Below are 14,358 nucleotides of genomic sequence, written 5' to 3' on the forward strand. Positions count from 1 at the left end.
GCCTGTTTTGTGGGCGGGGTCTAAGCTGGGTGTGCGCTCGGTGGGAGGGGCCTATGGGCGGGCGGGCGTTCGGTGGGCGGGGTCTTCTGGGCGGGGAGTTTTCTGTGGGCGGGGTCTCAGGCAGCCTGTGCTGTCTATTTCGTAGGCTTCCTCCTTATTATGGGCGGGGTCAGAGCCTGAGGGAGAGACCAGAACCTGGGGATGGAGTTTAGGCATGGGGACCGGACAGCGGCAGAGGTGGGGGGGTGTCTAGGCCTTGGGGAGATATGGGAGCCTGTGGGCGGGGACAAAGCCTGTGATTAGGGTCAGGCCTCTGGGCAGTGTGCGCTGTAAGCAAGGTAGTCTGGGGATGGTCAGCATGTGCACCCCTTGGAGGGATGCTTAGGCAGTGCTCTCTTCTTGGCTGTCAGCCTCTCTTGGTGCCCTCCTTGCCCCAGCAGATTCACCTCAGCGTGACCAAGGAAACCAAGACGTGGTTTGCTGACCGGGCCCTTTTCCTAGGAACCTGTTTCAAGAATCCTCTTTCCTGGAAGTCTAACAGTTTTCCTTGTCGGGCCTTGGAAATGCCCACCATCATGCCCCCACACTCTCCAGAAAGGCCTTCGTGCCAGAAGTAGCTTTGCTTTTACGAGGTGGGACGGGGACAGGGTAACAAGAATGGTACACCAGGCTTCAGAGGTGCCCACGTGAACCTATTGTGCCCCAATGACGGGCCAGGACCCCACTCTGCCTTCCTCACGCCAGGAAACCAGCTGAGGATGGAGAGCAAGCAGAGCAGGCCATGGCAGATCCCAAATGCCTGGAGCCCACAGAAGTGTCTCTTCCTCCCAAGTGAGTCCCCAGGGGGGACTCAAACTGTTCAGGACTCCTCAGTCAGCCCTCTCATTCTGTGAGCCAAAAACAGGAGCAGAGTCCAGTCTGTGCAAACAGCCCAGGTCTGCCTGACCAAACCCCAGTGTTCACTTCTTCACTCAGATTCCAAAGCACCCAGACTCAAGCCAGAGCTTTGGCAACCTGTCAGTGCTGGCCCCTGCCCCTGTGGAGAGTGAAGGTGTTGCTGGGACACCAGTGTCCAGTGTTTATTCATCATCTGCAAGCAAAGAGGACAGGACGCCCTTGGCTGGGCATGGAGGCCAGCAGGTGGCTATTTGAGCAACATTCTCATGGTGCTCAGGGACGGGCTGCGGTACTCCCGTCCAAAGTGGTTCCAGTGGTTGAGATAGTTGAACAGCTGATACAGCTGCATCCGCCTGTCGAAACCAGGGGCCTTTGGGATCTTGCGATGGTAGGCAGTGAAGAAGGCTCTGGGGAACCCCCCGAACATCAAGGCAATGGCCAGTTCAAACTCAGAGTGTCCATAGAAGGAGGCCGGGTCATAAATGACAGGTCCTGTCTCGTCCTCAGCCACGTTTCCCGACCACAGGTCCCCATGGAGCAGGGCAGGGACGATCTGCAAGCCACAGAACAACTCCGGGATCTTTACCTAGGATACCATCATGCGCAAGGAATTATCGTGGGCCTCAGGCCAAGGTCACAGTCCACACAACCAGGAACAAAGTTCCCTGAGTCAGGACCTCCTCTAGAGGGGTGTGAACTTCTCACTTAGTATTGGATATTAATTCTGGTTCACTCTACGATGCGGCCATGGTTAATGTAAGAAACCTTGGCAGGGTAGTGACTACTTGTACTAGCGGAAAGGTCAGCGGTTCGAAGCCACCAGCTGCTTCAAAGGAGAAAAACGGGCAGTGTCCTCACATGACTACTTACAGCCCCAGAGCCCAAATAGAAGGTCTTCATGAATCGGACCAGCTGGAGGGCAGCAGGCAAAGTGCAACATGGCAAGAGAAACCAGGTTCTGAAGACATTGCCCAGAGAAGCAAGAAGGCTGGATCTGGTTGGCCTGGAGTGCACGGACAAACGTGGTACCTAGCACTGCCTCTTCTGCTCTGTCATTTCACTGCCCACTCCACTAATCAATTACACAAAATCCCTCTGTGCTCAGAGGACAATGACATTAATCACTCCAGGGCACTCGCTGTCCATAGCATGGGGAACAGTGGAGACATGGCAGAGGAGCAGGAATGGGGAGGCAGGGCAAATGCTTGTAACAGGCTGTAATGACGGCTACCTTTCAGGACCTGGAGCTGTCACTGGCTTACATCCAGTTCACATACAGGAGGCTTGTTGGCACAGTATTACCTGTTGGTACACTAACCGAAACGTCAGTGGTTCAAATCCTCAAAGGGAAAATGGATAGTCTCCTCCCAGTAAAATCCACAGCCTCAAAAGCCAATGAAGGGCTGTCATGAGTCACAAAAGACTCAGCAGTTGTGAGTTTGGTGTTTTGTTTGGGTTTTTATTTTACATAAAGAAACTGAAAAGTTAGGGGTTTAAGTCACCCAGAGGCACCTCACAAGAAAGCCGTGGCTTGAGGGCCCTGCAGGTCGCAGCTCTCAACACACGTGGGGTTCTGTGCATTGGCCTCAACTTGATGGCATCTGGTTTTCACTTGTTTGTTTCTTTTTTTTTTTTTTATTTTATTTTATTTTTGTGTGCGTGTACCGTCAAATCAGATCTGACTGGTACAGGAGGAGATTGTCCCTCCTTCCCTGGCAAAGCATCTGGTGGATTCGAACTGTGCACCTCTGGGATTGTAGTTGCAGCTTCTTGCCACTAGGCCACCAGAGCTCCCCTACTTGTTTGTTTCTTAATGTTATATAAGGAAAGAGAATGGATCACCTGATGGCTTACAGGTAAGAGGTACATCAGCAGTCCTTCACACCCCTCCATCCCCATCAGGCCAATACTTGGAGCCCAAGCATGCCCCTGGCATTGCCAGCTCTGCCTCAAGCCCACTCTGCCCTGCTCTGGTGGCTGCAGTCGCCCAGAGGGCTCCACACGAATGTGGTGGGCTGGTGAGAATCCCACCCCTTCTCCCAGGAAGGCAGCCCCACCTGCAGCCGCGACCAGAGCTCCCGTGCCTCTCGGTCAGCATAGTCCTTCTCAATGAGGTCTAGCTGCGCTTGGAGCCGGTGCCGGCTGAAGAAGGTCGGCCAGTCATCCAGCCACTCATTTACCTGGGAAGCAAAGAAAAGAGATACACTCCCACTGACAGCCAGGACAAGCACCTGGCAGACACATGAACTGTCTACACCCTACAGGGTGACTGTGAGAACGTAGTGAGTGCGTCCAGCCAATAGTCACAAAGGAAAGATCTACAGAAATACCCACAAAGTCTAGGGGACGGCAGGTCAGAAAGAGGCAACAAAGATAAAGGTCATTAGCCGTTGAGTTGAAGCCGACTCACAGCTGACCCTTCAGACGCTCGAAATCACACTGGAGGAGACTGCCCATCTTCTCCTTTGTAGCAGCTGGTGGATTCAAACCACCTACCTGTGGGCTGGCAGCATAGCTCCTTACCAATAGGCCACCTGAGCTCCCAAAGATAAAAAAAGATCAATAAGAAACAAATAGCAAGACAACAGACTTAACCTATATAACCTAGTCATGTTGCAGCAAGAGAAAGTCCATGGTAAGTGCACTTTCAATATTAAAGACAAGACCCAAAGGGGGGGGGGTGGAAAGGAGAAGAAAGACTCAATAGCTCATTAGAAACCAATGAAAGATAAAAAGCAATGGGGGGAGGAAGAAAGCTGGGTTTTTGAAAAGGGGAGTAAAACTGATAACTCCTAGCCAAACTGCTCAGGAATCCAACAGGAAGACGCATCACCAATACCAGGAGAGGACGTTCACTGCCGTCACTACAGGCAGCACGTATTAAGAGGATGGTAAGGAAAGACGGGAACATACTTGTGCTGATACATTCAACAATGGAAATCAGATTGACAGATTGCTTGAAAAGCACAAGTTACCAAGGCTCAGCCAAAAAGAAACGGCATGAACATCCCTGTAACTAATAAAGAAATTGAGTATGCTAAAAGCCCTCCCACAAAGAACCCCCAGACCCAGATGACCACTTTATAATTCCCTGGTAAATTACAACAAACATCCAAAGAAAAAATTAAAACTCCAGCTTCATACAAGTTCTTCCATGAAGAGAGCATACATCCCTGCTTGTTCTGTGAGGTCAGCATGATTCTTAGTCAAACCCAAAGACTTACCAAAAAAGACAGATACAGGCAAATAGGCTCCAAGTACAAATGCTCAGAAGATTCAAACAAAATGTCAGCAAACAGGAAAAAAAGATCTAAAAGGACATGAAGACAGTATTTCTACATGACCAACCACAGTTGGTTTAATAAAAAACAATCAGATATAATTCACCATGTCAACAAACTGAAAGGAAAAAAACATATGCTCATCTCAATAGAAGAAAAAGCATATGACAATATCCAATATTCAGTCCCAACAAAAACTCTTAGGAAATGAGAACTAGAAGGGAAATTCATCACCCTGTAAAGAAATCTAAGAAACACCTACAGCTCACGTGGGATGATGCTCCCCTTTGCTGCTACTCCAAAGTCAGTGCTTCTCCAACAGTTCAAAACCACCAGCAGTTACACAGAAGACAGGCAATCTCCTCCCTCACCTTGTGCAGCCTCTGAAGCTCGCTGGAGGGTGAGCTGTAAGTTGGTGCTGACTCAAAAGATGATGATGATGATGATGATGATAAAAGGAGAGCGATTCCATATTCACAGAGGAAAAGTCTCAATATTCTTGTCTGTTCCATTCTTCCCAAATTGAACTACTGATTTCATTCCCTTCCAAACAATCCCAGCAGGCTTTTTCCCTTCAGAAACTAAAATACTAATTCTAAATTTCACACAGTAAAGGGTTTAGAATAGCTAAAACAGCTCTGAATGCCCTTCCCACTACTGCTGCAAAGACGCTGGGTTCTTCCAAAGAAACTAAGGCCATGTCTGGATTAGACCCGGCTTCATTCAGAGACTGGCCCTGCTCAGGACAGTCCAGCACCCTCACACCACGGCCACCATCTGCCCTTTCATCCTGCATGATGGTGGGGTCATTGATACAGGGAACGGGGTTAATGCCCTCATTAAAATAGCCACTGTAAAGATTGAGCCTTTCTGCCCTGGCCTGTTTGCAAAGGCCATGGCCAGTGTCCACTCCGGTGGTGGGGTTACAGCAGGACTGGCCTGTCCACCACCACTGCTTTCTCACCTGTGGAAAGGGACATGGAGGCAGAGGAGGAAGAGTGTGGTGTCCAAAGATGATGTGGGCTTCGTTTTTTCAACTAAACTCCTTTGGAACATGTTCAGAGCTGAATGGACTCTTAAAAAGTGAAAAGACATTCAAGGCAGATAATAAGGTTAGAGGGTTCACATCCTGATTTCTACACGTGATGCATAGTTGAGAAGGTGTGATAGTGCCGTAAAGGAAACGAGAAGATCACTGGACTGAGTCCAGGAACCTGCCCCACAGGAGAACTGGACAACTGCTTCTCACCATAGGCAGTTCCATGGGGAAAGGAGGGCCTTTCACCTGTTGCTATAGGGACAATTGGAAACCACAGGTGTAAATGGGCCCTGAAGCCATGCCTTAAAGATTAACTTAGTCTGAAATATATATATAAATTAGTCATAAACCAAAGTGAGATCTCTGGAAGTAAATGGGAGAAAATCATTGTGGCCTTGAGCTAGGCTAAGGTATCTTTGATGCAATGCCAAAACAGAACTCATAAAATAAATATCCATAAATTAAGCCCATAAAAAGAGGAGAAAACACAAAAACTGCATACAAGAAAACACTTGCAAATTATAAGCTAATAAAAGACCTGCATGTTTCTATAAATCACTTTCCAAACTCAGTAACAAGAAAACAAACTGCCCATGCTCCAAACAGCAACTGAATTGAACACGTCACCAAAGAGAAATAGCAAAATAAGCCATGGGAAAGCTGTCTTACATTACTAGTCACAAGGGAGCTGAAGTGAGCAATCTCTGCACAAGGACGTCCATCAGCACGGCTGAAATGAAAACCTGCTGTTGTGGGAACCAGCCCTCACACAGCTGGTGGGAGTGGGTGGAGGCCAGTGCAGCTGCCTTGCAAGGCTGTGGCAGCTACTTAAAAAATGAAATAGACTATTCAATATTGTATTGGAAGTTTTAGCGATAGCAATAAGAGAAGGAAATAAGAAGTATTCACATTGGCAAAGAGAAAGTAAAATTGTCTCTATATGAAGATGATATGATAGTATACTTAAAAAACCCTAAAGACTCAGCAAGAAAACTACTAGACATCGTTGGCCAATTCACCATAGAGGCAGGATACAAGATCAACATACAAAAATCAATTGGATTTCTTTACAGTGACAGAGAATACAATGCTACACTTCACAATAGCTAATCACAAGATTAAATACTTGAGAGTAAATCTAACAAAGACAGAAGAAACAAAAAAGACCTGGCAAATGGAAGAATATATCTTGCTCATCAATAGGAAGACTCAATATTGTGAAAATGACAATTCTACCAAAGGCAATTTACACGTTCAACTCAATTACAATACAAATACCAATTCCATTCTTCAATGAGATGGAAAAAGCAATCTCCAATTTAATTTGGAATTGAAAGAGCCCTTGAGTAAGCAAAGCACTCTTTAAAAAGAGAAACAAGGTAGAAGGCATCTCACTCCCTGATTTCAAATCCTACTACACTGCCATGGTGTTTAAACAGCATGGTACTGGTACAATGACAGACACATAGATCAATGTAATAGAATTGAGAATCCGGAAATAAGCCCATCTACATATGGTCAACGATTTTTGACAAGGAGATTAAATCAATTAAGAAGGGAAACTACAGCCTTTTTAACAACTAGTATTAGCAAACTGGGAAAATATCTGTAAAAAAAAGCAAGATCTACACCTCACTCCAAACACAAAAACCAACTCAAAGTGGATCATGGACCTAGGACTAAAACCAAGGACTATAAACTTCATGAGAAAAAAGCTTGGAAGAACTCTAGAAGCCCTAATCCATAACATAAACAGTCTTCCAAGCATCCTGATAAACCTACAACCAGGAGAGGATAAAATAGAGAATAGAACCTTCTAAGAATAAAATCTCTATGCATATCCACAAACTTCTCCAACAGGGTAAAAAAGGGAAGCCACAGACTGGGGAAAAATATTTGACAATGACATGTCTGAAAAGAGATTTAAACTTAGAATTTATAAAATACTCAAGCACCACAACAAGATAAAGGTAAACAACCCAATTGAAAAATGGGCACAGTATATTAACAGATACTTCACCAAAGAAGATATTCAGATGGCTAACAAGCACGTGAAGAAGTGTTCAAAATCCCTAGCTCTGAGAGAGATGCAAATCAAAACAATTATGAGATATCATCTCACCCCAGTAACAAAATTTAACAGAACAGCAAACAACAAATGCTGGTAAGGTTGTGGAGAAACTGGGATCCTTATTCACTGTTGGTGGAAGTGTAAAATGGTACAACCACTATGGAAGGCAGTATAGCACTTTCTCAAAAAGTTGGAAATAGAAATACCATTTGACCCAGCAATTCCCCTACTGGGAATATACCCTAAAGAAACCAGAACTGCACACCCATGTATATTGAGGCTTTGTTTATAATAGTAAAGAGTTGGAAACAACCCAAGTGCCCATCAACAAATGAATAGAGAAGCTTTGGTATATTCACACAATGGAATACTATGCAGCATTAAAAAACAAGGAATTTATGAAATATTTTACAAAATTGGTGACCCTGGAGGACATTATGCTGAGTGAAATATCTCCATCACAAAAGGACAAATACTGCATAGTGCCACTGTTGTAAAGCGGAACTGACATCGGAGTTGAGGGAAAAGTAAGAAAAGAGGGGATAAATAATATAATTGAAACAGATGAGGGAGAGAACTGTTTAGGAGAATATATGATTAGCTATTATTGTCATGACAAGAGTCCAGAATGAAAGCTGCATAGTGGATTTGACTGGGGAGGATGGGGGATTGTATAACAATGAAATAATTTTTTTAACTTTTCAAAGAGAAAAGCGAACTGGGGGAGGGGTGGGCATGGAGGAAAGTATGCAACAATAAATGAATGGAAATTCAAAGTCTCTGTAAACTTTCATTAAAATAAAAAAATTCTAAGAAAAAAATTAAATAGACCCTCACCATCTTGTGCCGTCACCCTTCCTTGAGGTTTACCCAAGAGAAATGAAAGCATTGACACCAAGGCTTGGGCACGAGTGTTCAAAGCAGCTATTGTGCCAAAGCAAAGGCCGGCCCCAGGCATCCCTGGCCAGGTGAGAGGTCACAGGCAGAGGCTTGCCACACAAGGGATTGGACTTCTGGCCGGTCAGCCATGCTGAGTAGATGAACAGTACGTGCTATGCCATTCCATTTACCTAGGGCCCAGAAAATGCAAGCTAGCCTATATGTAAAAGTCTCTGCAGTTCCACCAGATGCTCCACTGGAGAAGGAGGGGCAGTGTCCTTCTAAGCCAGTTGGATCCAATTTGATGGTACATAACAAGGGAAACAAACTAACAAACCAACCAACCAAAAGAGAGTCTCTGCTGTGTTTCTGAACCAAGAGCTGCTCCTTCCTCCTGTGGTTTCCAAGCCTGTGAACCACACAGGAGAGACCCATCTTTCTCCCTCGGAGCTACTGGTGGGTGCAAACTGCCAGGACGTACCACCCTTGGGATAGCAGCAGAACCCTAGAGCTCTCTACACTAACCTGCAGTAAAGTTGCCTCAGCATTTAAAGACAGAGTAGCCCCAGGAGACCACAGGGCATCCTCTCACACACACTTCACTAGTGAGGTCTCCACTGGTGGTGCCTGCACGCACCTAGCCATCCAGAAAAGGTAACCTCTACACAGCCCCACTTCTCCACAAAACCCCGCACCTGCTCCTCCTGATGGCTGGCAGGTTGCCCAGAGTGAGGCAGAACCAGGCATCCAGGCCTGATGACCTTCCTAGACCTGGTTTGGCTATCAGAGAACCCCACCCCCCTCAAAGCCATGCAGGGCTCCTGCAGTCTCCCATTCTCCGGGCTCCCCTCTGCTGGCACCCCCTCATCACACTCCTTCCTGCACTGAAGCCAGTGCGCCTGGACCCCCTACTCCCCAGGCTCCCAGCTCAGACATCACAGCACACTCCAGGCTTTCAGAAAGCAAGCAACCTGCTTGTTCTGGGCGACTGCCATTTGGCCACATTGAAGGAGTGCATGTCCAGCCCAGTAGCAACATCCCAGCCGGGCCTCCCATACCTGTGGTATGAAGCCGCAGCAGGTGACTGTGTGGAAGCCAAACTTGGTCACGTGCTGGAACTCGGCACCACCAGCCCTCCGACCTGCGGGCAGATATCCCTGGTCTGAGAGCTGCACGGCCTTTTTGTCCAGTGCCAGGCTACAGAAGTGGCAGTAGGGACAAGGGTAGCACTTGCTAAAATGGCAGGGTTGGGCATAAGGGGCCATGCATTAATTCTCTGAGCTCATCCTAGCTTATCAGCCTCAGAAAGATCCTCCTCTAAGAATCCAGTTCTCGGGCCATCAATGGCTCAGTGACTTCTGTGGCAGGGACACTAAGGCTGGGTGCCACTTGACCATACCCACTGTGCCTTCTTCCTTCTTCAGCTTCTCCCCAAGCTGCTGATTGTACAGATGCAAATCCGCCATCTGTTCCCCAAGCTTTGCTGCTTGACTGAGGAGAGAAAAAAACGCAGCCAGGTTAATAGTAACAATTGTTTAAAGTTCCTTTTAGAGAATTGTTCCAAGGCCTCTTTAAAAAAGTTATTGCTGTTAGGTGCCATCAGATCACTTCCAACTCTGAGTGACCCTGGGCACAACAGCACAAATCCCTGCCCCGTCCTGTACCACCCGCACAATCGCGGCTGCTCCTGGGCCTTGCCACAGTGCTGTGTTAATCCATTCCCCCAGGGCCATCTGCTTTCACTGACCCTCCACTTTACCAAGCAGGATGTCCATCAGAGAACACACACCTAAAGCACGTGAGGGGAAGCCCTGCATCTTAAACAAGCTACTTTGGCTGTGCTTCTAAGACAGAGCTGTTCTGCTGGCTCTGCAAGGAAGAGGCGGCTTTCTTGGTGAGCACCACCTGACAAAGGCTGCCAGTCGTCCGCACTCACCGTCCAGCTTTAACATGGGAGGCTCAGGTGCAGTGCAGTCCCCAAAGTGGTCCATTTGCTTGCTCACACGTTGAAGAGGTCGTCTGCAGCGCATATGCCAAATGCCATGTGCTATTTGGTTTCTAGAATGCTACTTTCATGGGGATTGATGGTGGGTCCACCTAAGATGCCATGCTCAATATCTTTCATTTTCTCTCCATTTTACGATGTTGCCTGTGAGTACAGTTGTGAAGAGGTTTTGTTTCCTTGATGTTAAGGTTACATCCAGATTGAATTGCATTAAGTCACCCTTGCTTTCAGCAAACTGTCACCGTCTTACCACAAATTGTTAGAGTCTTCTTCCAATCATGGAACCAAGTTCTGTTAAACTCCAACTTCTTGGATGATTGCTCAGCATACAGATGGAAGAGAAAGTGAAGGGTGAGGTATAGGAGTGAAATGCTTGCATCCCGTGAGGGGTGACTCCAGTCCAACTGGTGGGCAATGCAATTCACACTGTGCCAGGACCAGCCAGGAAAGCCTAGGATTGTCCCTGTGGTTGAAAACTCTGCAGGTCTGATCTTACTATACGTGGTGGCCGTGAGCCAGGCTGACCACAAGCAACAACGCTAGGAGAGAGCCTGGAGGTGTCCCTTCACCTAGTGAGCGTGTGAGTGGTCTCACTAAGCATGGGAGTGGTCCCAGTGAATGTGTGAGGAGTCTCACTCAGTGAGTGTGGGAATGGTTCCAGTGAGTGTGTGACTGAAAGATTTCACTCAGTGAGTCGGTGAATGGTTGGTTGGTTCCTCCTTTACTCGCCTTATGCCAGTGTCTGGGGTCCCAAAGATAAAATCTAACACTACTCTCTGTTTTTTAAAGATGAACTCTAGGTTACAACTCCACCAAAAGAAAACATAACTAAAATCATTAAGCAGGAGGAGGCTGATGGTCTTCAGCAGAGCCAGGGAGAGTGGTCGGCAGGATCAGGGATGGTGGTCAGAGTCAAGGGAAGAATAAGCAAAGAGTGAAAACTAAGGTACGAACTTTTGTGACAAAAACAGCGCGTGGGACAGAGAGGAAAAGCTCAGCCCAGTGTCCACGGACCCAGCTGAGTGTGGCCCCATCCTACGCATGGAGTCATGGGGCCCAGACTATAGAGAAGCTATGGTTCCCACATGTTAGAAAGCACATTTCAGTAGGACTCCACATACTTAGCAGGCCTGTCTAGAGGAAGCAGCGAGCCGAGTGTGGAGCCAATGATGGATTCAATATGCTCATTATGCAGCCTCCTGGAAACCAAAACAAACCCACACGGCATGATAACAGCAGTAATGGTGGTCCCCACGGAGGACACAGGCCTGGCCTTGACCCTCGTGCACGCTCATCTTCACTCTCTCCTCTACCTTTTCCTATGTCTTCACCTCTCACCCATATATGCACACACACTCAAATATCTGCACACACATATACATACAAGTGCCTACAAGTGTGTGTTTACCTATGCCTGTCCACACATATGCACCATGTGCCAGTGTGTGTATACATGCCAGCACACACGCTTGTGCACACATGTGCTTATATGTATCCAGGTGCAAATGTGTGTACCTATGCAGAAGTGAACATATGTACCCATGTGCCTGTGTATACATGCCCCTGTGTGCATGTGTAGGCTCATGTGTCCACATATATACCCATGTGTCCATGTGTGTGCATATGCCTGCGTGTATCTCTGTCCACATATGCATATACCTATGAATACCTGTGTGCATGGGTGTGTGCGTACATATGCCTACATTTACCCATATGTGTTAGCAGCTGATGAATCTGGAATCACAGAAACCAAGGAAGCTTTAGATATAAGCTATCAGATCAAGGGTTAGACAATGGGAGATAGATGTTGAAGGGAGTGGGTAGAAGTGGAGGGGTATCTTGATGGATGGTGGAGCAAAGAAATAAATAGGTCAGGACACTTGTGCCAAGGGCAAGGACAACACCAAAACTAATGGTTAATTCCACAAAGAGGGATATATTTTCACTTTTTCTGTAAAATGTTTATATGTTGGATACTTCTCTAAATCTGAACATTCAGATTAAGATGCACTAGGAAGAAGGACTGGCCATCCACTTCCAAAGTAGCAGGCCTCTGAAAACCTTATGTACAACAGAACACACACAGAATGACAAAAAGGGCAACTGAATATGGAAATGCAAAAGAAGAGGAACAGTTGTAAGCAGACACTAGTGACTGGAACATGGAATGTGAGAACCATGAATGTAGGAAAATTAGATATTGTTAATAGGGAAATGGGACGCATAAATATTGACATACTAGGCATTGGTGAGATGAGATGGACCGGCATGGGGCATTTTGAATCGGATGATCAATGATATACTAGTCCGGAGATAAAAAGGTGAGGAAAAATGGGGTTGCTTTCATAGTTAGAAAAGCCATTTCTAGATCCGTCTTGAAGTACAATATTGTGAGTGACAGGATAATATCCATATGCATACAAGGAAGTCCAGTGAATACCACTATCATTCAGATATATGCACCAACAACCAGAGCCAAGGAAGAGGAAATAGAAGATTTCTACCAACTTTTACAGTCGGAGATCGATCGAACATACAATCAAGATGCACTGATAATAATGGGTGACTGAAAAGTAAAAGTTGGGAATAGAAAAGAAGAATCAGTAGTCGAGGGGAGCTCTGGTGGCCTAGTGGCAAGGAGCTGCAACTACAATCCCAGAGGCACATGGTTTGAATCCACCAGATGCTCTGCCGAGGAAGGAGGGACAATCTCCTCCTGTACCAGTCAGATCTGATTTGATGGTACACTCACACAAAAAAATAATAAAATTTAAAAAAAAAGAATCAGCAGTGAAAAACATGGACTCGGAGGCAGAAATGGAGCTGGAGGTAGAATGATTGAATTTTGCACAATCAATGACTTATTCATCACAAACACATTTTTAAGAGATATAAACACAGGTTATACACATGGATCTCACCTGATGCTATGCATAAGAATCAGATCGATTACATCTGTAGAAGGAACTGCTGGAGAAGCTCATTATCCGCTGTGAGAACTAGGCCGGGAGCTGACTGTGGAACAGACCACCAACTACTCATATGCAAGTTCAAGCTGAAGCTGAGGAAAATGAAACCAAATCCATAGGAACCAAAATATAACTTTGAGTCTATCCCACCTGAATTTCAGAACCATCTCAAGAATAGGTTTGAGGCCTTGAACACGAATGAGCGAAGACCACATGAGTTGTGGGAGGTATCATCCAAGAAGAGTGCAAATGTTCATTACAAAGACAAAAGAGGAAGAAAAGACCAAAATGGATGTCAGAAGAAACTCTGATTATTGCACTGGAGCGCAGAGAGGCACAAGGAAGAATTCAAGATACTAAAGAGATTAACAGAAGATTCCAAAAGGCAGCGCGGGATGACAAAGTAAAATATTACAATGAAATGTGCAAGGAGCTGGAGTCAGAAAACCAAAAGGGTCGAACTCGCTCAGCAATTCTTAAGCTCAAGGAACTGAAGAACAAATTCAAACCTCGAGTTGCTATAATCAAGGACGCTTTAGGCAGAGTATTAAATGATCCAGGAGGTATCAAAAGAAGATGGAAAGAATACACTGAGTCATTGTATCAAAAGGAACACAGAAGAATTTAATTAAACAACATATGAGCAAGAGCCTATGGTGATGAGGAAGAAGTTCACTCTGCTTTGAAGGAAATAGCAAAAAATAAGCCCCCAGGAATAGATGATACACCAATTGACATATTTCAGCTAACAGATGCTGCCCTGGACGTGCTCACGAAATTGTGTCATGAAATCTGGAGAACAACCACTTGGCCAACTGACTGGAAGAGATCTATATTTGTTCCCATTCCAACGAAAGGTGACCCAACAGAGTGTGGAAACTATAGAACAATATTGTTGATTTCACATGCAAACAAGATTCTGCTGAAGATTATCCAAAAACGACTGGAACAGCACATCAGCAGAGAACTGCCAGAAGGCCAGGCTGGGTTTAGAAGGGGTCATGGTATAGGGAATATTGTAGCTAATGTTAGATGGATCTTGGCTGAAATCAGGGAGTACCAGAGGAATGTCTATCTGTGCTTCATTGATTATGCAAAGGCGTTTGACTGTGTGGACCATAACAAACTGTGGCTGACTCTGAGAAGAATGGGAATCCCAGAACACTTGATCGTGCTAATGCGAAACTTATACTTGAACCAAGAGGCTGTTGTCAGAA

The 14,358-nt window shown here is 46.0% G+C and overlaps 1 protein-coding gene across 1 annotated transcript in view; it reads right to left on the reverse strand.

Annotated features, from left to right (window-relative positions):
• Positions 1–1,144: 1,144 nt before the first annotated feature.
• FN3K (fructosamine 3 kinase) overlaps positions 1,145–14,358 on the reverse strand; it is a 16,767-nt gene continuing 3,553 nt past the window's right edge. The window contains exons 3-6 of the mRNA XM_006886117.1: positions 9,567–9,658; positions 9,226–9,308; positions 2,955–3,077; positions 1,145–1,483 (exon numbers count right to left, since the gene is read on the reverse strand). Coding sequence (XP_006886179.1) covers positions 1,145–1,483; positions 2,955–3,077; positions 9,226–9,308; positions 9,567–9,658 — 637 coding nt within the window. The remainder of the gene's footprint in view (positions 1,484–2,954; positions 3,078–9,225; positions 9,309–9,566; positions 9,659–14,358) is intronic.

Source organism: Elephantulus edwardii, unplaced genomic scaffold, assembly GCF_000299155.1.
Source record: "Elephantulus edwardii isolate Elephantulus edwardi_28Jun2011 unplaced genomic scaffold, EleEdw1.0 scaffold00048, whole genome shotgun sequence".
Taxonomy (NCBI): Eukaryota; Metazoa; Chordata; class Mammalia; order Macroscelidea; family Macroscelididae; genus Elephantulus; species Elephantulus edwardii.